The sequence below is a fragment of the Vombatus ursinus genome, unplaced genomic scaffold, assembly GCF_900497805.2.
Source record: "Vombatus ursinus unplaced genomic scaffold, bare-nosed wombat genome assembly UNPS02014798.1, whole genome shotgun sequence".
NCBI classification, from domain to species: domain Eukaryota; kingdom Metazoa; phylum Chordata; class Mammalia; order Diprotodontia; family Vombatidae; genus Vombatus; species Vombatus ursinus.
The window spans coordinates 25,755,196-25,776,526 of NW_020954576.1; the positions used below are offsets into that span (position 1 = coordinate 25,755,196).

General features: G+C 41.1%; 1 protein-coding gene across 7 annotated transcripts in view; it reads left to right on the forward strand.

Annotated features, from left to right (window-relative positions):
- The first annotated feature begins 15,940 nt into the window (after positions 1-15,940).
- The window catches only part of LOC114049784 (protein enabled homolog), a 132,594-nt gene continuing 127,203 nt past the window's right edge, over positions 15,941-21,331 (forward strand). For all 7 annotated transcript variants that reach the window (XM_027871190.1, XM_027871192.1, XM_027871194.1 and 4 more), the window contains exon 1: positions 15,941-16,318. In XM_027871190.1, coding sequence (XP_027726991.1) covers positions 16,314-16,318 — 5 coding nt within the window. In that variant the 5' untranslated portion in view covers positions 15,941-16,313. The remainder of the gene's footprint in view (positions 16,319-21,331) is intronic.

Below are 21,331 nucleotides of genomic sequence, written 5' to 3' on the forward strand. Positions count from 1 at the left end.
GATTGAGGTTAATTTGGGGAGCACTTTGGGCATATCGAGGAATATGCCTCTTGGGGGAGAAATGCCTAAACCCAACACAAATTTGTATTTGGGACTGAGGAGTAGAGTGGAAGGAGGTTCACAGGGTCATAAATTGAGAGCTACAAGGGGTCTTAGAGGCCATGCCATCCACCACTCCCCACTCCTCTCCACATTTTTTGGTTGTTCAGTTGTGTCTGACTCTTTGTGACCCCACCTGGGGTTTTCTTGGCACAGATACAGGAGTAGTTTTCCATTCTTTCTCTGGATCATTTTATAGATGAGGAAACTGAAGCAAACAAGCTTAAGTGACTTTCCCAGGGTCATACAACTAGCAAATGTCTGGGGCTAGATTTTGAACTCAGGAAGAGGAGTCTTCCTGAGTCCAGGCCCTCCCGGAGCTCTATCCATTGTGGCACCTAGCTGCCCCTGTATGACAGACGATGAAATCAAAGCATAGAGATTAAGGAGGTTACCAAGAAAGAGGTCTTCTCGACTCCAGGTCAGTGCCTTCTCCACAGTACCATGCGCCTCTGCAAGAAGAGGTAAAATCAGAAGGCTGTGTGATTCTGGAAGTTAGCACAAAGCCTATTCCACATAAGTCTGTACTTATGCAGAGACCGATGGGGGCTCCCTTCTTATGTCCAATGGGTCACTCCCTCGGAATTAAATCTCAGAAAGACTTAAATGCATAAGTACATCAAGGGTCACACCTTATGGTGTTAAACATCAAGGTGGTTTAGCACCACAGCCAAGCACAAAAACTCATACATGGGAGATAATGTTTCTGGGGACCTGGAACGGTAGGTACACTGAGGTACTTTTCTCCCCCAAAGGTCTCACTTGACTCTTCCTTGCATTCCGTCCCTCTGTTGAGAGGCGTAAAGGAAACAATTTAATGACCAGCAACACCATATGTAAGGGATCTCTTAGAAGAGCCTGGATGACCACTGGTCAAGGATGTTGTAGAGGGTACTCATTCAGGCTTCAGGGCTATGCTGGGGCTAGCTCTAAATGACTGGTGGAGAGATTGTTTAATTTTCAACGTAAACATTTACACCTTATTGTTTAGTTGTTTCAGTCATATCTGACTCTTTGTAACCCCATTTCTTGGCAGAAGTATTGGAGTAGTTTGCCTTTTCCTTCTCCAGCTCATTTTACAGATGAGGAAACTGAGGTAAACAGGGTTAAGTGACTTGCCCGGGGTTACACAGCTAGGAAGTGTCTGAGGCCAGATTTGAACTCGGGAAGATGAGTCTTCCTGTCTCCAGGCTGGGCACTCTGTCGACTGGGCCACCTCACTGCCCCATTTATACCTTGGAAATCAATAAATACCACAAAGCAGGGTTTGATTTATTGTTTTGTTATTGAAGATTAAGCTTGAAAGTATGTCATGTAAACATCCCTCCTCTCTCCCAAAGAGCTCGCTGTTAAACATTTACCAGCACACTCCTGCCTTGGTGGGACTAGATGGCGTTCGAGGTTCCTTCTATTTGTGGAGATTCTGTGATCCTAAGTTACATTGCCTCTCCCACTTAAATATCCTATCTATACACAACTCCAGCATGGGTAGAAATATCAGAAAGATTTATATTTTTGTCATTACTGTGCACATCCTGGGCAATAAATATTGCAATAAATATTCCACTACGTTGCCTTCCCTACTGGGCTACCAGCGCGAATCTACATATGGAAATAATAAGCTTCAACAAAAGGGAAACCCTCAGTCGGGAACCTGATTATTACAGCTATGAGTACTGTCTGGTAAATCCATAACCCACCATCAGACCGGATGAATTCTTAGGCTACCCCATCAACACAAAGGGTACCTCAAGAGAGTAGAGGAGTTTTCCTAATGTGTATGCTGCTGCTGTTCAGTTGTTTTCAGTTGTGTCGGACTCCATGATCCCACTGGGGGTTTTCTTGGCAAAGATACTAGAGTGATTTGCCATTTCCTTCTCCAGCTCATTTTACAGATGAGGAAACTGAGGCAAACAGGATTAAGGGACTTGCCCAGGCTCACACAGCTAGTAAGTGTCTGAGGTCAGATTTGAGCTCAGGAAGATGAATCTTCTGACTTCAGACTCAACGCTCTATCTACTGTGACAAGAAGCTGCCTATCTTAGAATCCATAGTTTTCTTCAAAGTTCAGCTTGAAGCACCACCTCCTACATATATGCAGTCTTTCCTGATCCCCCTTGCTGCCAGTGCCTCTACCCAAATGACCTTTATAATACCAGGGGTTGTGGGTATCATTGTGAAGGGTGTAGTTAGGCAATAAATTTGTGTCACCTCCTCCCTACCCCAATAATCTCTGGAGATTTAATGAGCCATACCTTGTTATAACAATTAGCTCTTTTCTTTTCTTTTCTTTTTAAGTCTAGGGACAATACAGAATGCCTAAAAGCCTTTACTGTAGTAGCTTAACCGCACTAAGACTTTTGGGACACCCTGTATAATGGCCCCTGAGGTTTGCCTTGGTCCCTTCTGATGCTTTATGGAGTTTATATTAAACAAAAAGTTAAAAATTACAATTGTACCTAGTTAGAAAAGGTCCTAACATTTAGGCAAAGGTTTGACTCTCTAAACTAATTTAGATTTATGGTGAATTTGGGTTACCAGGAAAGTTTCAGTAAAGAAGAAAGCACAGTACTTTTCAGTGTCTGTTAACAGACACAGAGGGGAAATTGGGGAAACAACAGATTTCTTGGGACTTCCCTCAGTTCTAGAAAAGGTTGCTTTAGCTCCAGTCTTCTGCTCTGAGATGCCTGTAAGAATCATGGCCCTTCTTGATCTTCTCTGCCCTACTTTTCTCTTTCCTTTCACCCATTGCCCTGCTACCATCCATTCTTTCCAGTTTGGCTCCTTTAGTCCTGGGTGAGGCTGAGGCAGTTAACCCCACTGCTGCTGCTGCTGCTGAGCTATTGAAGTCTAGCACTTTCCTTTCAGTCCTCTCAAAACCTATGTGCCATTTTAAGAACTCCTGTGAGTGACCTGATTTCTCCTTCCTATTCCAAGATCTAGATAGTCCCAAATTGTTCACATGGCTGAGAGTGGAATGCTTGTCTCTCTGAACTACAAATCTCCAAGCGCCAGTCAGTTCTCAAGCCCCTATTATTTTATTCTATGTATACATTTTATGTAACAGGGCTAATCGGGAGAACCCTGATGGGGCCCTTAATCAAACAGCTGAGGTTGTAAAGTGTGGACCTTTGTTAGAAGGGGACACCTTCCAGGGAGCTAAACATGTAACCTGGCCACTTGCTGAGAAACAAGTATCTTGGTTTCTTGAAGGGAAGATATGTTGAACTCTCCTAATTGGTTCCCCATTACTGGTGCTTTCTTGAAAATAATTGGCAACTGAGAGTCATCCTAGGACAGACTCTTTGGAGAATTATCAACCTCCATTAAGAGTGAGTTGTGTGTGACTATTATGGATATGTTTTGCATGACTACACATGTAAAATCTATATGGAATTGCTTGCCTTTTCAATGAAAGGGGGTAGGGAGGGAGGAAGGGAGAGAATTTCGAACTCAAAGTTTTAAAAACGAATGTTAAAAAGTGTTTTCCCATGTAACTGGGGAAAAATAAAATACTAAATATATATAGAACAAAAAAATATATATATTAGCAAGAAAAAAAAAAAGAGTGAGTTGTCTGCAGTCTGACCCATTTTTACTCCTGATCTCCTCTGGGCTTCCAAATTGGAATGTACCAAGTGTGAGTGTGGGAGATGGGGCATTCCTTGATCCTGAGACAAGAGTTCCTGGCCTTCCCATTTCCTGACTGCCTTCTTTTGCTCTTATATTTCATTTCCTCAGCACAGTTCAGCAACCATCAATCCTAAGAAATGGATGTTTCCAGCATTGGAGGTTACCTCTTGAGTAACCCTGAGTTTGAGAGTTAGGCACTAGCTGACTAGAGAGAGAAGATTTCTTTAATAGCACACTTCTCAGAGGACATGATAACTTCCAACAGGAGGATCTCTCAAGCTAGTGGACCAATTTTGTGCTGAAACTGGGCTGGAGATCTGGACTTTGCCAACCCTTCATGATAAATGCTGTGACATGCTCAGACAATGCAGGTTCTAGGTGAGTGGAAATTATCTGTTTAGTGGTCTGACAAAAGATCTTTATCTTCTGGGGCAATCTAACAAATGTAATAGGCTATCTTAAATGTTTTGTTCCTGTGTTCGTTCATGAACACCTGTGAGTGCTTTGGTTCTTAGGGAGCTATGTGGTGCGGTGGACAGAGTGTTGGAGCTTTAGGCAGGAAGACCCGAGTTTAAATCTTAGTTGCTGTGTCCTGATCTGCAAAATGTGGATGAAAGCACCCACCTCCCAGAGCTGCTAAGAGATTCAGTTGAGATATTTGTAAAGTGTTTTGCAAACCTTAAAGTGCCATTGTTATTATTATTTTCTGGCCCCGGCCACACCAGATACTCACACTGTACATTAAATACAGTTGTGGGAGGGGGGGACCTTTCTGTTAACACATGAGGAAACCCTAGACCAGAGCCATACATAACTAAGCTCTGTTTTAGAGATTCCTCTGGAGTTTTACTCTAAAGGAGGGCTGATGTCAGAGATGACTCCTCCTGGCCAACTGGCCCCATTTCTAAAAAGGCAACTCTCCATTGCCATCAATGGCTTTGCTTGGTTTGGACTCTACACCAGGGATAAGCCAATTACCCAAAATCTCAACTTTATACTGATTGACTGATTTTGGCTCCTACATAGTCTCAACTCCTCTCCCCTCTGATTGAAGAACTGGAGGGTGGAGTATTGAACTCCTCCCAAAACCTTGTTCAGAGAATTTCTTCCCCTCCCCACTCCATTCTCTGGTGGCTCACCCCTCTTTTCAGTTTCATTTTCTATGCTGTCTTCCCCCATTAGATTGTAAACTTCTTGAGGGCAGGGACTGTCTTTTTTTCTTTCTTTCTAGTTTGCATCACTTAGCACTGTGACTGGCACATAGTAGGTGCTTAATAAATGTTAAATAAATAAATAAATGAATAAATGTTAAATTAAATAAAAACCAACTCTCTAGGATTGAACCCAGGTTCACCCTGGCTTGTGGGTGATATCTGCATACTTATTTGTCTAAATTCTGCCCCCCTTCATCTCCCTGGGATGTAAGCTCCTCTAGGGCTTTGTCTCATTAGCATCTATCACAATGCCTGGCACATAGTAGGCACCGGTAGACGCTTGTGCACCCATTTATGGTTGGATCATCAACATCTGATCTTTCTGAATTTTCTGTGCCTAAGATCTTGTAAAATTTGCAGCATAGTCTTGCACATAAGATTTCCCAAGCAGCATATACCACACAGGGGTAAAGCACAGGCATTACTTGAGAACATCAGGATTCTGAAGGCAGTTCTAGCTAGCCCCTTGGCTCTGTTGTCTTCTTTCCTTCAAATTCAGAGCAAGCTTCACCAAATGTGCCTTTCAAATATTGGAGCTCTACCCCTGCAATATAATGGGCTGGCCTAAACACAAGTCAGGACAGGTTTATTGACTGCCCAACTGACTCTCCTTGCTTTTATATGTAAGGAAGCCTCAGGCTTTTATATCCTGCCTGCCTCAGAGTGGGAGAGAAATTGGTACCCTTGTTAGGGCTAATGAAAGCATCTGCTGCCTTTCTGGCTCTGAAGATTATCTGCCTTTTCCTTCTGATTGTATTAACAGTGTCAGGAAAAAAAGAAAAGATTGTGACAGCAGCCTATGTAATGCAGACTAATGGAGGATCTCAGAATAAGATCCATCCTTAGGATGAAAAGACTTATGTGCTAAGGCTATGAAGGATACTGGGGGATTCCTAGTGTGGGACCTTGAGGGACTTGGGCCACAATTCACTTGTAGAGTATATGATAGCATTAGACTCCTTCTATTTGGCCCCAGAAGGTAGAGATAGAAGTGATGGGAGGAATCAGCAAAGGGGGAAATTTAAGCTTGCTGTAAGGAAAATTTTCTAATCAATTAGAGGCATACAAGTATGCAACTGTCTATCTTGTATCTGAGGTCGGATTTGAACTCAGGTCCTCCTGGCTCCTCCAGGGTCAGTGCTCTATCCACTGTGCCATCTAGCTGCCCTCCCTACTCTTTTTTTTTTTTTTTTTTTGCATCTGTCTATCTTGGAAGTCATCAAGTTAGAGGTTTTCTAGAAAAGGGTGATGACCACTTATTAGGTAGGTTGTGGAGGGAATTCTTTTTCCATGTGAGATGGATTGGATAGATGCTGAGGGCCCTTCATAGAATCATAGATTTAGGGTTGGAAGGAAGGGTAGAGATCATTTAATCTAGGTGGTACAGTGGTTAGTACACTGGGCCTGGAGTCAGGTAGACCCTAAGTTCAAATTCAGGCTCAGATATTTACTAGCTATGTGACTCAGGGCAAGTCACTTTACCTCCGTTTTCCTGTTTCCTCATCTATAAAATGGCGATAATAATAGTACTTACCTCCTAGGGTTGTTGTGAGCATCAAATGAGATAATAATTATAAAATGCTTAGCACAGTGCCTGGCACATAGTAAGTACTATAATAAGTGTTAGCTATTGTCCAATCATCTCATTTTACAGATGAGAAAATTGAGGCACACAGAGGTTAAGTGACTTATCTAAAGTCACACAGATAACAGCAAGCAGTGACGATGCATGGTTAGAATTCTTCTATTGGCCAAATTTAATAATTGAAAGTTATTAGTTCAGCAGCATAGAACGTAGGTGATAGATTTTTATATATCCCAAACCCATTTTTTTTTTTTTTAGTGAAGCAATTGGGGTTAAGTGAGTTGCCCAGAGTCACACAGCTAGTGAGGTTTTTTTAATGTGTCTGAGGCTGGATTTGAATTCAGGTCCTCCTGACTCCAGAGACAGTGCTCTATCCACTGCGCCACCTAGCTGCCCCTCTAAATCCATTTTTTTCCCAGTCTTCCTCTCTCAGAGTTAGATGCCAAAAGTTTAGCTTCCCTATCAATCACCTTAAAAATTTTTTTTTATTAATTTATTTTAATTTATCAACAATCACTTCCATATGCTTTTGAGTTTAAAATTTTTCTCCCCCTTCCTCCCCACCCCCCCAAGACGGTGCACAATTTGATATAGGCGTCTAAATCCATTTTTCAACAAATACTTAGGCAAAAAACATGAACAATTTGAAAAGAATTGCAAACTATCAACAGTCATAAGAAAAATATTTCAAATCCTGAATAAGAGAATTGCAAATTAAAACAATTGTGAGGTTTTACCTCTTACCATAAAATTGACAAAGATGATAAAAGGCAGAAATTGTCAAGATTGGAAGGATTATGGGGAGTCAGGCACACTCTAGAATTCTGGAATTCTTTTTTTCTTTTAACAAAACTTCCTTTTGCTGTATAATTCCAGCATGTTTACAAGTCATGGACTCTGTGGCATATTGCTAACAAAGAACTGTATAGGATAAGCAGTGAAAAGACTATCATCAGAGACATGTGTGAATAGAAAAGAAGGTGGGCTGGTCTTGCCGGGAGCGTGAGGAATAACCAATGGGCAGCTGGCAGGCTCTCTCGGCACTCACACAATGCCAAGAAATCTAGAGGAAGCAGAGCTGTAACTAGCAATTTCAGAGAATCAGACAAAGGCAGGTATCCAGCGCAGGCTTCACAAAATGTGCCCTTAAATAAACTTTTTAAGACAAATTCATTTTAGGAAAGGAAGGCCCTGTGATGTAAGAACTAATAAGGTGAGACATCTTAGGGCTATTTATTATCTTATGATGAAGAGAAGGACATTTTGGGACACCAGCCCCCTGTGAATGAAGACCCCAGGATATGAAAAGACAGCGTGTAGGGAGGTTATTGAATCAGAGGGGGGCCTAGCTGAGAAGGAAGCTCTTCCTTGGGAAGAAAGGATGGGATGGTGGTCCACCTAGGAGCTTCCTCTTTTAACTAATTATTCCTGCCAACGAGGCTGTCAACGCCTTCTAAATAATGGTGCCCTGGGAGGAAGATCTTGGTTATCTTGCCCTAGTTATGGCTCCGAGAGGAACTCCCCTCTCCCCCCACCCTCAGCATGCTGGTTGGAACTCCCATAGAGGATCTGCAGAAAAGACTTGGCTAAGAAGTCAGATAAGAAGAGAGAATGAATGCTGGAAGGAACACCCAGATGGATAGCACCACACACTTTTCAAAGTGTGTTTGTAAGTGGGAGTTGGTACCTGCCTGCTGGATTGTCTAGTAGGCAAAAAGATTTCCCCAAGTTTTCTGGGTGAGGGCACAAGACAAATAATGTGTAAAAGCCACTCAAAATATAACTTCCACCCTTAGTACCATGAATAATTCTGACACAAAGTTCCTGGGGAAAATCACAGGCATCACACTTCTTTCTATCTTGTCTTTAGGTTTACAAAGCCCTTTACATATATGACCTCACATAATCTTCACAGCAACATGATGAGGTAGGTAGTGTTATTATCTCATTTTATGAATAAAGAACCTGAGGCTTAAAGAGGCTAAAGGAATTGCTTGTTTACACAGAGAGGAAGTGGTGAAGTTTGTACTTGGACCCAGGTCAGCTGAGCCCAAGTCCGTGTTTGATAGCACAGTGGTGTCAAACTCAAAGAGAAGCAGGTGGCCACTAAACTGTACATAAGGATCTCTGTGGGCATCATACTGACTTAGAAAATCACATATTAACATTATCTATGTCCTATTGTATTTTTATTTATTTTGTTAAATATTTCCCAATTACTTTTTAATCTGGTTCATGCGCTAGGGTGTGTTGTATACACTGGCTTCACTTATGTTGCAAAGTACTTTGACAGTTTCTAAGGAAAGAAAGACACGCTGTATTTGCACAAGTAATAAATTTGTAGGCCCGAGCACTGGAATACTAAATCTCACAAGGACAAAGAGAGATGATTGCTCTTGTCCTTCCTTTCTAGTATTTTTACATATTACTCCCCTCCTTATACTCATTATTCAGACCTACTTGCTGTCCTTTCCTGCCTCAATTTCTTACCCCTCTTTCATCTCCAATCTCTGAGTCTTTGCACCGGATGCCCCTTTCATGTCTGGAATATTTTCCCCCCTCACCTCTGCCTCTTGGAACCTCTGATTTCATTTAAAACACAACTAAGCACTACCTTCTTTATTACCCAGGGGTTAGGATACTCCTTCCCCAAACTACCTTTTATTTGTATTATATATTTATATTGTATTATATATGTGCATACTGTCTTCCCCATTAGACTGTAAACCTCTTGAGGGTAGAGATTTTATAGCATAGTGCCTAATTCATAGTAAATACTTAATAAATATTTGCTGACTGATTGATTCTAAAAAAAATTCCGTGGCATCCCAAATAATATAAAAAAATAGTTTCTTTTTTTCTACTTATGTGCTGACATGCTTGCAATATAGTCAATTTCTTCACCTATAAAATGAATAATGATAATAGCTAATATTTATGGAGCACTTTATGGATTGCAAACATTTTACAAATATTGTTTCATTTTATCCTTACATCAGCAAGGCTGATGTAAGGAGGGGTGCCTGATAAGTTAAGGACAATCATATACTTTGAAACCAAATGAAAATATTATGATTAATGATGTGACCTGGGTTGATTATTTGAATAATTATTGATTATCTTTCCTATTAGCCTCAGGGCTACATTACTAGAAGTTGAATTTTGACATTTAACAACTATACAATAGAATAAATATGTGAAGAAGACATTAATTAGAACTTGTCCAGATCATCACAGTTAATAGAAATTCTTGAACAGAAGTAACATGATCATATTAAAGGAATATCGCCTAGTAGAATCTTGGTTTTGAAATTCACCTGAAATGAAAGATAGCAGCTTAAAAAAGATATGAAAATAGTGTTTGAATAAATTAGTAGTTATAGTTAACTTACCCAAGAAATATGTATTTTAGGTACATCTTGGGTAAAATGTTTGTAACTTAGGTACACTAGTGGTCAGTGATGTCACCTTTCTCCTTCATTGTGGTTTGTCAGAAAATAGTTTCTTATTCTCTCACCCTCCTCTTCTCCTTTAGGATAATGCTTCAAGGGCATTATTGAAACCACAATGTCTATCCTTGATATTGACTGATAATTCTTTACTGTGTTTACAGTAAAAGCATGAAAGAGGATAAGCTAATGGCTACATCTTATAAAATGTCCTGATTTAGAAGGATTATATTTTAGAGCTGGAAGGGACCTTAAAGCTTATATCTATATTGTCTCTCTGTCTAGTTCCTAACCAATCAACCAATAAGGATTTATTAAACACCTATGAACACCTATGTTCTAGACTATTGTTGGGCACTGGATATACAAAAACAAAAAGGATCAGTCCTTCCCTCAAGGAGCTTACATTCTATAATGAGATAACATGTATACATGTAAAGATATACAATGTAAATATACACAAAATATAGATACAATAAATACAAGGTAATTTGGAAGAGAAGCACTAGCCAGGAGAGGTTAGGAAAGACCTTATGTAGGAGATGGCAATAGAACTGAGCTCTGAAGGGAAACTGAGATGTAGAACAAGTGAATCTCAGGCTTGAGGGATAGCCAGCCTGTGTAAACGCATGATGGAGTTGGGAGCTGAAGGATGGTGGAGACAGGAGTTGTAGTGCAGAGCATTAAGAAGACCAGTTTGACTGGACTGCAGAATGAAGGAAGGGGATTAATAAACAATGTGTCCAAAAGGTAAACAGTGTTTTGACTGCTCGTCAGAAATGCCCCAATTTTTAGTGCTTTGCATATGCATAATATTTGTGGATTGTTCAATGAATGAATGGTCTTTAAATGGGAAACAGTATTTTTTTTTTGTATGAGATTATGATGCATGTGTAAGGCCAATGATACCAGTCCAATATTGTTCAGGGATTTTGATCTTCTTGCAGTTTCAATCAGCTAAGAGCTAAGAAAAGAAAGAGAAAGTAGGGGAGAAATTAAATTAACCAAATATACCATAATTTGTAAGAGAGAAAAATAACAAAACTGAAGGAAAATCCAAACAAGAGATGTCTATCTGTATATCTATATATACAGCTAAGGTTGAAAAGGGATGACAAAATTATGCTTTCTTGAATCCCACTGTATTAAGTTTCACATGTATATTTTTTCCACTCTTGGAAATATAGGCAAAAATCACAATGAGGCAATAGTAATAAGAGGAAACAGAACACAGAAAGTACTAGTAGCAGACAAAGCAATCCCCATTCAACCCCAAACAACACCCCACCTCCCTCTGCTCCTCACTCCTACTCGTGTAAACCCTAACTTTTAAAGGGAAAACCTTCTTTAGGTGAGAAGGGAGACTTTCCCAGCTATGCTCAGAACTAATTTCCAGACTGCTGAGTAGCATTAGTCATGCATTCTCCTCATGCCCATAAATGGAGTAAGGCCGACCCTGATGATATCAGACTGACTCAAACAGGGTATATTCAGAGAGAAACCTCAGAGCCAGACTGACAACACTCCTGAAGCTAATCGATCTTAAACAGAAGCACAGTTTGTTTCATTTTATGCCTGACTGCACACTGCTAACAGACATTTGTAGACTGCTTCCTGATGACTGTATACAGCAAGGTCAGGGAGAGAGTACTCAATGCATCTGCATATTAGTGGGAGAAAAGGTTGAAGATTACTAACAGATCATGGGAACTAAGGTTTGGAAGAGACAAAACATTAGGGTGTGATGCTTCTTTCAATAGCTAAAAGAGTGCTGATCTTAGATCATATCTGATTCACAGTGTCAGAACTAATTCTTAGCCAGAGAACATCTCTGATTTTGCTATTTCAACACTCGTACTTATAACATGAAAAGTTAATACATTCTTATGACATACCCTCTATGATCAAAGGTGTTCTCTGAATTTCCCCACCTTTCCCTTTTTCTTTGGTTAACACCTAATATGAATGAGATGCAATAAAAAAAGTAAGAAGGGTATACTTCAGCACAATGCTTTGCATATAGTAAGTGCTTAATAAAGGCTTTTTAATTAATTGATAATGAATAACCCAGATAAGAAAAATATATTTAAGAAAATTGTTTTTTTTACCACAAATAACAGTGATAATAGCTAGCATTTATTTATGTAGAGTATGTAGAGTTTGTATTTAACAAATATTATCCTCACAATGACCCTGTGAGGTAGTGCTGTTATTATCCCAATTTTACAGTTGAGGGAACTGAGGCAAACAGAGGTTAAGTGATTAGGCCAGGTCATACAATTAGTAAAAATAAGTGTTGTCTGAGGCTGGATTTGAACTTAGGTCTTCCTGACTCCAGCATGCTAGACCATCCATTATAGTGTGTCTATATCCAACCATGGCATGACCATGAGTTGGCAAGCATGATGTTATCCAAAAGGATGGATTTAGTTGTGAGTAGCCAAAACTTTCTGGCTATTATATTTATATAAATTATAAGAATTAAAGATAGCCATTATCATTTTAAATGCTCACTCATCTAACTCCAGTTAATTTTCTTAAACAAGAAGTAAGTTAGACAGTCTCATGAGATGAATTTTGCCCTTGTCTCTCGGCCTTGGCAGAAGGTGAAAATCAGCTTCTCTTCTGGCCCTCTCTACTGATGTCCTTTTGAACTTGAACTCTGAAGTTTTCCTTGCATTGATATCAATGCACTTGTCAGGTACCTGTGATTTCTTTATGATTTCCCAAGGTCTTGCTAACAAAAATACAAACTATGTAGAGAGAAGCTGCCTTCAAATCCTGCCTCTGATGCTCAGATATCTATATGACCTTAGACAAGTCATATCATCTCAGTTTCCTCATCTTTAAAAGAGGGGTATGGGCTGAGATTCCTTAGAATAACAATTCTTGTTACAACACACACCCAAAGTGGTCTTTCTGGCTTTGTTTGGAGATTTCTAGGGAGGGCTAACCCATATTAAATGCTTTTCACATTAGTAGAATATTATGTGGACCCATGCTAGCAATTGTGATTTTTAATCATGCCTCTTCCACCAACTCATCTTGTAACTACCACTGTACTTTAGCATTGCCATTATATTAGAATAACAATGACATTTATTTCATTCATTCAACAAGCATTTCTCAATTGCCTACTGTGTGCCAGTTGGGGAGTTAAATGCTGGGGGACAGGGAATGAAAGTCCTTGCCCTCCAGGTGTTTACACTCTATTAGGGGAAACAGCATGTACACAGATAAGTACCTTTAAAGAATATACAAAGTAAGTACAAAGTGATTTTTTTGGGAATGACTAGCAACTGGGTGGTGGGTCAGGATTTGTGATTCAAAAGGGTATTATAAATGAATAAATAAAAAAGCATTTATTCAGCACTTGCTTTGTGTTAGGAAGTGTGTTGTAAAGACTAATAAGGGGCAGCTAGGAGGCAAAATGGATAGAGCACTGGCCCTGGAGTCAGTAGGACCTGAGTTCAAATGTGACCTCAGACACTTACTAGCTGTGTAACCTTGGTCACTTAACCCCGACTGCCTCAAAAAAAAAAGATTAATAATATCTCAAACATTTTCATATCCCTTGATAAAAGGTATTAGAGATGATTTGGGGGTGGGAACTGCTATAATTTAAGTAAAAAGCCAACAAGCATTTATAGTTATCACTTTCCATGTGCCAGACACTGACCTAAACACTGGGGACATAAAGAAAGGCAAAAAGCCGTTCCTTGACCTCAAGGAGCTCGTATTCTAATGAGGAAGATAATATGTAAACCACTATGTACATAGGAGATATTTACTGTGTTAATGGGTGTAAAATACTTAAGGCACCCAAACTAGGGACTGAGACACTGGCCCTTTGCCAAGTGCTCCCAGGGCATCTTGACTTAGAGGATTGTTGACCGGGAAAGGACAGGTCCCAGCATGAAAATATAATTCAGTACTCTGTGTATAGGTTTGAAGACAATGAAGCCCTTCAGGTTAAGAACCGAAGCAGTCCATGTGCTACACCTTTCTATTATTGACAAAGTAGAGCCACTCAAGATTGACTGCATGTGATCAGTGGGCCTGCCATTTGTGAGCCTAAACTCCCTGTTTTCTGAAAAAAATCTCGCACATCTGAGCTAAGACTAGAAATCATATTTGGCCTTTCACTTCTCATTACTGCCCTTAATAAGATGAACCTAGCAGCAACTAGCATTTTCTATCACATCTTTTATTTAAAAAAAAAAAGCTTTCTTAGACCTTATGAAGGCTATAATTTGTCTTGGGTTACTCTGAATTTGCATAATTGTATTTGCTTTTGGACACTTTGAAACACAAAGACAAGCCCAGGTCTTCCAGGTGGCCCTCCCTCCCCCCAAGTTAACTTGACTGCTGTTTGCTCCCTCCAGTAGTCTTTATCTATCTTTATATGGCACTGATTTCAGGCCGAGAGAATTTGAATGACTGAGATTTTAAGTCTCATATGAACACGCTGTAAGGAAAAAAAAAATCCCTTCAGTACAATGGTGAGATAATGGAATTTCAATTGGCTGCGTTATTCTTATTCTTCGATTCTTGCCCTAAACGGTTCTATAGTGTTTCTGGGATTTGTTACACAGCTACCGTGGTTTACCCCGAGTTGGCTGCTTTTCACGTGGATGAAGTCATCTCTATACATAGTTCGCATATCAGCTTGTTAAACTGGTAAACCACTCTGGGATTCTTCACGATAGAAAGGACCCGAGCAAACAGAGATCACCACACTTTGCATTTATTTAGTGCTTTCATCTTAGAGGAAAGTAACATGCACCGTAGTGGCCAGACTGAGGGCTGGAGCAGTATGTCAATTTGTGTCTCTCGCCTGCTAATAGGGTAGCAACAGGAGATAACTCGGAGCATGAGCACAGAGAACAGAATCTTAACAAAATGATTTTAAAGGGCCGCTGCTCCCTCCAGGAAAGCATCACACAGGGAATCCCCTGTGCCTGGCCCCCGGTGACAACAGGGACCAAATTCCCAGATGCTTTAATTACACCAGCTCCATCAAGGTCGAGGGGAGGGAAAGGGGCTTTTCATCTAAAATTCTGCCACGAAACACCCTCGCCAGCGGCGCCTGGGGTTTCTCCCCAGGGGCAGGACCAGCTAGGGGTAGAGTGGGGTGGAGTATAGGGGGGAATCTCTCTTTTCATCTCCTCATTTCGGCGAGGCCCTCGGACTGAGGTTAGACTAAGAGTCTCCTCCTTCCGAATGGTTTTGCCAGGGCCTCCCGCAAAGGAGGCAGAGGTTTCTTGGGCAGGGCAACCTCAAGGGCTAGCGCCCCCCACTCAAAAAAAAAAAAAAAGACCGCGTCGAAGAGAGGGAGGGAGGAATCCCACCAGGATGGGGTTGGGATAGCAACAAAGAGTCTTTAATAATCCAGCGCAGCCTTTTCCCTTTCCCCAAGTCTCAATGCCCCTCCCCACTCTCGCTGCAGGGGAGAGGAGTGGAGGGAAGGGAAAGGCTGGGCCAGCCCGGTGCGGGGGGAGGGGGAGGATGAGAGGTGGGGGTGGGGGGGACGACGACGCTCTCCCACCAGCCCATGCCCTCTCCCCGCCTCCCCCCTCCCCCCCCCCCGCCGCTTCTCGGCGCTAGCCCTCCTCCCCCGGGTTGGGCTGGCGCGTGCGTGCTCCTTCGCCTCGCGCCCCGCCCCCTCCCCGGGCTCCTCGCGGCGGCGATCCTGATCCTCCTCCTCCTTCTCCTCCTCCTCCTCCTCCTCTACCTCCTCCTCATCCTGCTGCCGGTTGCACACGGCCTCGGTAGCGGCGGCGGCGGCGGCGGCGGCGGGAGCGAGAGCGGGAGCGGGAGCTGCGCGCGAGCCTGCCTGCCTGCGGCGTCGTCGTCTCCAGACCGGCTTCCCCAGTGGCGGCGCGAGGCCGGCGGGCTCGAGGGTCCCCCGCGCCGACTCGGAGGAGGAGGAGGAGGGAGGGAGGCGGCGGTCGCCGCCGGGGGGACCGGCGCCCCCCTGTCCGCTTCTGCGCCCTCCCCCTTCCCTAGTCTCTCTCTCTCTCTCTTTCTCTTTCTCTCTCTCTCACATACACACGCGCACACACACGCACACACGCACACACACACACACACACTCAGACACACGCGCACTCACACTCACACTCGCACTCCCGGCCGGCCGGCGGACGCTTCGGCTTTGTGAACCGAAAGAGGATGGTGTAGCTTCCCCGGCAGCGCCAGAGCCCCGCCGATCCCGGACGCTACCGGTCTCTTGTCTCCGGAGCCCGGCTCCCGCCCCACCCCGCTCCGCTCCGCTCTGTCCTCGCCCTCCCTCCTTCTCCGGCCGGGGAAGCCTCCGCACCGCCCGGCACCATGAGGTGAGGGGAGCCCCGGGGGGTCGGGGGGGGGGCTCGCGCCGTACGCCGTCACCACCCCCGCCCGGGCTGCTCCCCAGGTCCTCCTGCCTCTACCCCCCCCGCCCCTTCTCCCGAGGGTCTTCCTCTGCTCTACACGTTTCTTTCTCTAGCCTTTCCCCCTTCGGCCGCCTTTTCCCCATCCTTTCCATCCCTCCTTCCCCCATTTTTCTTTATGCATCTCACGCTTTTCCCTTCTCCCCCTCCCCTTATCCTTTATCCCCTAAACCGAGGTGGGGGGGAATGGGAAGGGAGAGAGTAATCTGTGGTGATCTACGTGGTCGATGGGAGAGAAGACAGTTTTGTGGTTATTTTTTACATTGTGTGTACATGCACTTTCCGTTTAAAAGGCATGTGTTGTTATTATTAAGTTTGAAAAGATATGAAATCCAAAGAGGTAATAAAAAAAAAAAGCTATGGCAGGGGTATAAAGGTGTAAAATCCAAAGGTGAAATTGCAAAATTGGGGGAGGGGGAGAAGTTAATTTTTCTTTTGAACCCCCTTCACCCCCTCACAAATCAATACAATGCTGAAATCGCCACTATGTTTGAGGAGACTTGGGGTGGTAGGTATCGGTTTGTTTCTCAAACCGGTTTTCTCCCCTTTCTCTGTGTCAGCTAGTGTTGCATTGCAGCAGCTGCTTTTCTCCCCCTTTCTTCCTTATGTGTAATCAATAAAATAGAAGCCAAATTATCCCTCCACCGCCAGTGGAAGGAATTAAATATACAGTTTTTTAAGATTTAAGTCATTATTGACAAAAAAAATGAAGCATGATGGGGTAGTGTTCTTTCTTTCTATTTCTCCAATTGTGTAGGAGAATAAACCATGATGTGGGGTCTCATTCATTGAAGGAGATTTTTTAAAAAGCCATTTCTAAGCCTGTTTTGTGTCCATAGCCACCTTTTTTCCGGATTGGTGCAAGACTTCGTGAGAAATGTGACTTGATAGATGGAATGCTGACCTATTCTGTGTTATCATCATCCTCGTTGGCCTTTAGTTTAAATAATTGGGGATAAAGCAAATTACTCCTTTCCTTCCTTCTGGAAGAGATTGTATTACATTTGGTTGGATTTGAATATCCTTTGTGTTAAAGATTAATGGCTATAATGTAATACAATGAGATTCGCATGATATAATCTAAAAATTCTTTGCTTCTGCAAATATTGTCTAGTCACTGGATTTTTTTCTTGAATTTAAGTAGTTTCTAGTTTAAACGTGTTTTTTTTTTCCTTTTCTCAAAGGTAGTTGTCGACTTGTGTTTTTTTTTTCCCCACATTCATTTCCTTGTGTTGGCTTTGAGTAGTCAATCTGCAGTTATTTCTGCTTTGTTAGAGTTTTTTTTCAGAGTTCCCAGTTATATCCCTATAATTGGCAATGTCTTTAAAAAATTCTGTGCCCATCTTCCCTTTGAATTTCCAGTTGCTGTAGTGTGACATACCAATATCTATGCATCATTTTGAGAAGTATTAGCTTTATTGAAAATGTTAACATTTATCAATGAGTGATTTTATTAATTTTATAGGTGTCCTTGTGAACACTCAACCTTCTGTTTAATGAAATAACTCATACCTATTACTGGTTTCTGCAATCATGCTAAAATTCTATAAACAGTCTTGAGAGGGAGGGAGAGTTCGGTTTGTTTTAAACCTGAAGTAAATCGTGTAAGATTTTATTAACTATTTTATAAAATAGTTACTATTAAAATATTTAAAATCCAGTAACAATGGAAAAAACGTAATTTTTTTGGAATTGGAATTTGGAATTGGAAATATACTGGTTTTTTATATACAATGAAGAAAAGCTATTCCACTATACAGTTTTCATTCTTGTGTAGATAAATTTTCTGCTTACTTCAAAAGTATCCCTTGTAATAAAAAGAAAAACTCCCAAGCTGTAATTTTTCACTTCATCTTTGATTTGGAGAGAGCCTTGACGCTTTACTCGTCAGGTAAATAGCACAAAGGGTAATGAAAATTCTGTCAAGTCGGTTTGGATAGACTATCTTTAAATAGCTACCTTCTAGTAATTTAAGAAATGGAATAAAAATGAGTTCCAGCTTTTCTCTTTGAACCGTTGAAAAGAGGACTATTTGGTTGGTAGACCTTTACAAGTTGGGCGTACATCTGGGTGCATTTTCTTATATACCAATGAAACTTTCCAAACTCTAATTGGATAGAAAACTGAATATGTGTTGAGCCTTAATAATGAATTCATTGCGGGAGGCTTTGGGTGGATTTGATCCTACTGTGAGTGACAGTTATGCCAACATTTGACTTTGTTTCAAAATGCTGCTTAAGTACTGTAGTACTACATGGCATGTTTTTCAGCCTATGAATAGCTGATAATGCAACTATTACCGTATCAGAGTAGTTAAGTGTATTTTTAAAATAGTGATATTGTGGGATTGTGCTAACGTTCAAAAGTGTGTCCAGAAATAGGTGTACTTGACCAGGGAGTTCCATTTATATTAGTTAGAACTCTGAAGAGATGATACAGTGAATCTGTTGTGGTTAAGCATTTATGACATGATATATTGGATGGCTTCCATTTGAGAAATACCATAGCCACTGTTATCTTTATGTGGAAAAGCATTGTGTAATGGTTTACATGTACTGAAATGATCAGAAAGCCACTTTGTAAATGTAAAATCCCATACATAGAATTGCTAACTAGCACTTCATTTTTTGAAGTTGATGTCTGAGTTTTGATCTTAAACTGATAACTGGATAAAAAAAGTTAAGGCTATAGGGCACATTCTAGTCCATGTTATTTGGAATAGCTGCTTGATTCTGAAACATAACTATATTATTGTCATTGTATATTGGACTTTTTGGTTCTGTTGTTTTGTATTTATATACCATTTTATGTGTGTAAACTTTGTAACATACAGAGGATACTAAAGTACTTTAATCTATTTTCCCATTTTCACAGGTGAGGAAAACTGAAGCACCAAATTTTGTCAGTTGATTTTTCTTTTAATAAAGATTTTAATTATGAATTCCTTGTTTAATTATTGAAAATGGGGAAAAGCTAAATAGCCAAATATCAGTAGCAGTGCTACTGTCTTAAGGGATATATTGACATCATGTGTTTAAAAACTAGCTGGGATTTTGTTTTGTCATTGTGTGGATGGAGAGGAAGAGAAAGTCTAGGCAATAGTAATAAAATTTTTTGAGTTCTTGAGATTACAGGTGAGATCTGGATAGTAATGACAAAATAGCTAACATTTGACAAATTCCCTCCAGCGCTAGTGGCCTTGGCAAATTACAAAGGAATTTGTTGTAATTCTTTACAAAGGACACGTATTGTAATGTGGTAGACAAACATATGAATGTAACAAATATTTACTAGCACCTATGGTGTACAAAATTTTGAGTTAGGCACTTGTATAGGAGTTCAATTTAGTTCTGGATTTGGAATTAGAGGACATGGGTACAGGTTCTGGCTCTGACACAAACTAGCTGTGTGCCCTTAAAGTCACTTCTCTCTGAGCTTATTTCTTCATCTGAAAAATGAGGGAGTTGGAGTGGATGACCTCAAGGGCTAGCCCTTTCAGTTCAAATAGCAATAAACACCTGCCCTAAAGGAGTTTACTTTTCAGGAGGGGAAAAAGACAGCAACTCAGATACCACAATGTTACGTGGCAAGAATTAGAAGTTATTAGAATTAGAAAATAAAGTGGTAACAAGTTGGGAAAATAAAATTGGGGAATATCTGAGAAGGAAGATAAATACTTTTTTGTGTTTATTTAACACCTAACAGTTCAAAAGAAAGTTGGAAACATAAAACCTTAATCCTTTGCCTGTACAGGATCTCTCTAGGTGGGTGGTACAGTGGATAGAGCACTGGGCATAGAATCAGGAAGACTCACATTCATAAGTTCAAATCTGGGCTCAGACACTTATTAGCTATGTGTCCCTGGGCAAGTCACTTAACCCTATTTGCCTCAGTTCTCATTTGTAAAATGAGCTGGAGAAGGAATAGCAAACCACTCCACTATCTCTGTCAAGAAGATCCCAGATAAGGTCATGAAGAGTCTGACACAACTGAAAAAATGACTAAAGAACAAAAACATTTGTATTGTAATAAATGGGTAATTTAGAGAAAATAGTGACAGTATTCTGACATATCTAATAGAGTACAATTTTGCCCTTTTTTTCTCAATATTAATCTCTAAAATTGATCAATTAATCAAATATTTACTATATTAAGTGCCGATGCTCCAGACCTTGTGCTAGATGTCAGTAAGTCAGTAAGCACGTATTTTGTGCCTGCTGTTTCAAATCAACAAAGTGGAAAGGACACTGGGCCTAGAGTCAAGAAGACAAATCATTTAGCTTCTGCTTGCCTCAATTTCCTCAACTGTAGAATGGGGATAATAACTGCACCTACCTTGAAAGGGTTGTTGTGAGGGCCACATAAGATCCTTGTAAAGTGCTTAGCACAGTGCCTGACACATAGTAGGCACTATATAAATGCTTATTTCCTTCTCCTTCCCCCTATATACCAGGCACTGTGCTAACTGCTGATGTGACTAAAACCATTAAAATGACAGTAAAAAAATATGAAACAGTTCCTTCCCTCAAGGAGCTTAAATTCCATTGGGGGATATGTCATGTACAAGTAAAAATGTCTACAAAATAAATACTAGGTAACTAGGTGATCCTAGCAGCTGGGGAGGACCAGAGAGGCCTTAGATAGTAGATGGTTATGGTGAACGTTGAAGGAAACTAGGGATTCTGGGCATAGATTTTGTAGAGGATAGAGATGGGAGGTGGAACAGCATGAAGGCCATTTTGACTATTGAAAAGCGTAGGAAGGGGAGCCATGTATAAGAGCATTGTAAAGGTAGATTGGAGCTGGCTTGTGAAGGGCTTTAAATGCCAGAGTTCTTGAGTCTAGAAGTAATAGTGAGCTCCTTGAATTTATTGAGCAAGAGAGTGGTATGGTCAGACCTGTGTTTTAGGAATATCCCTT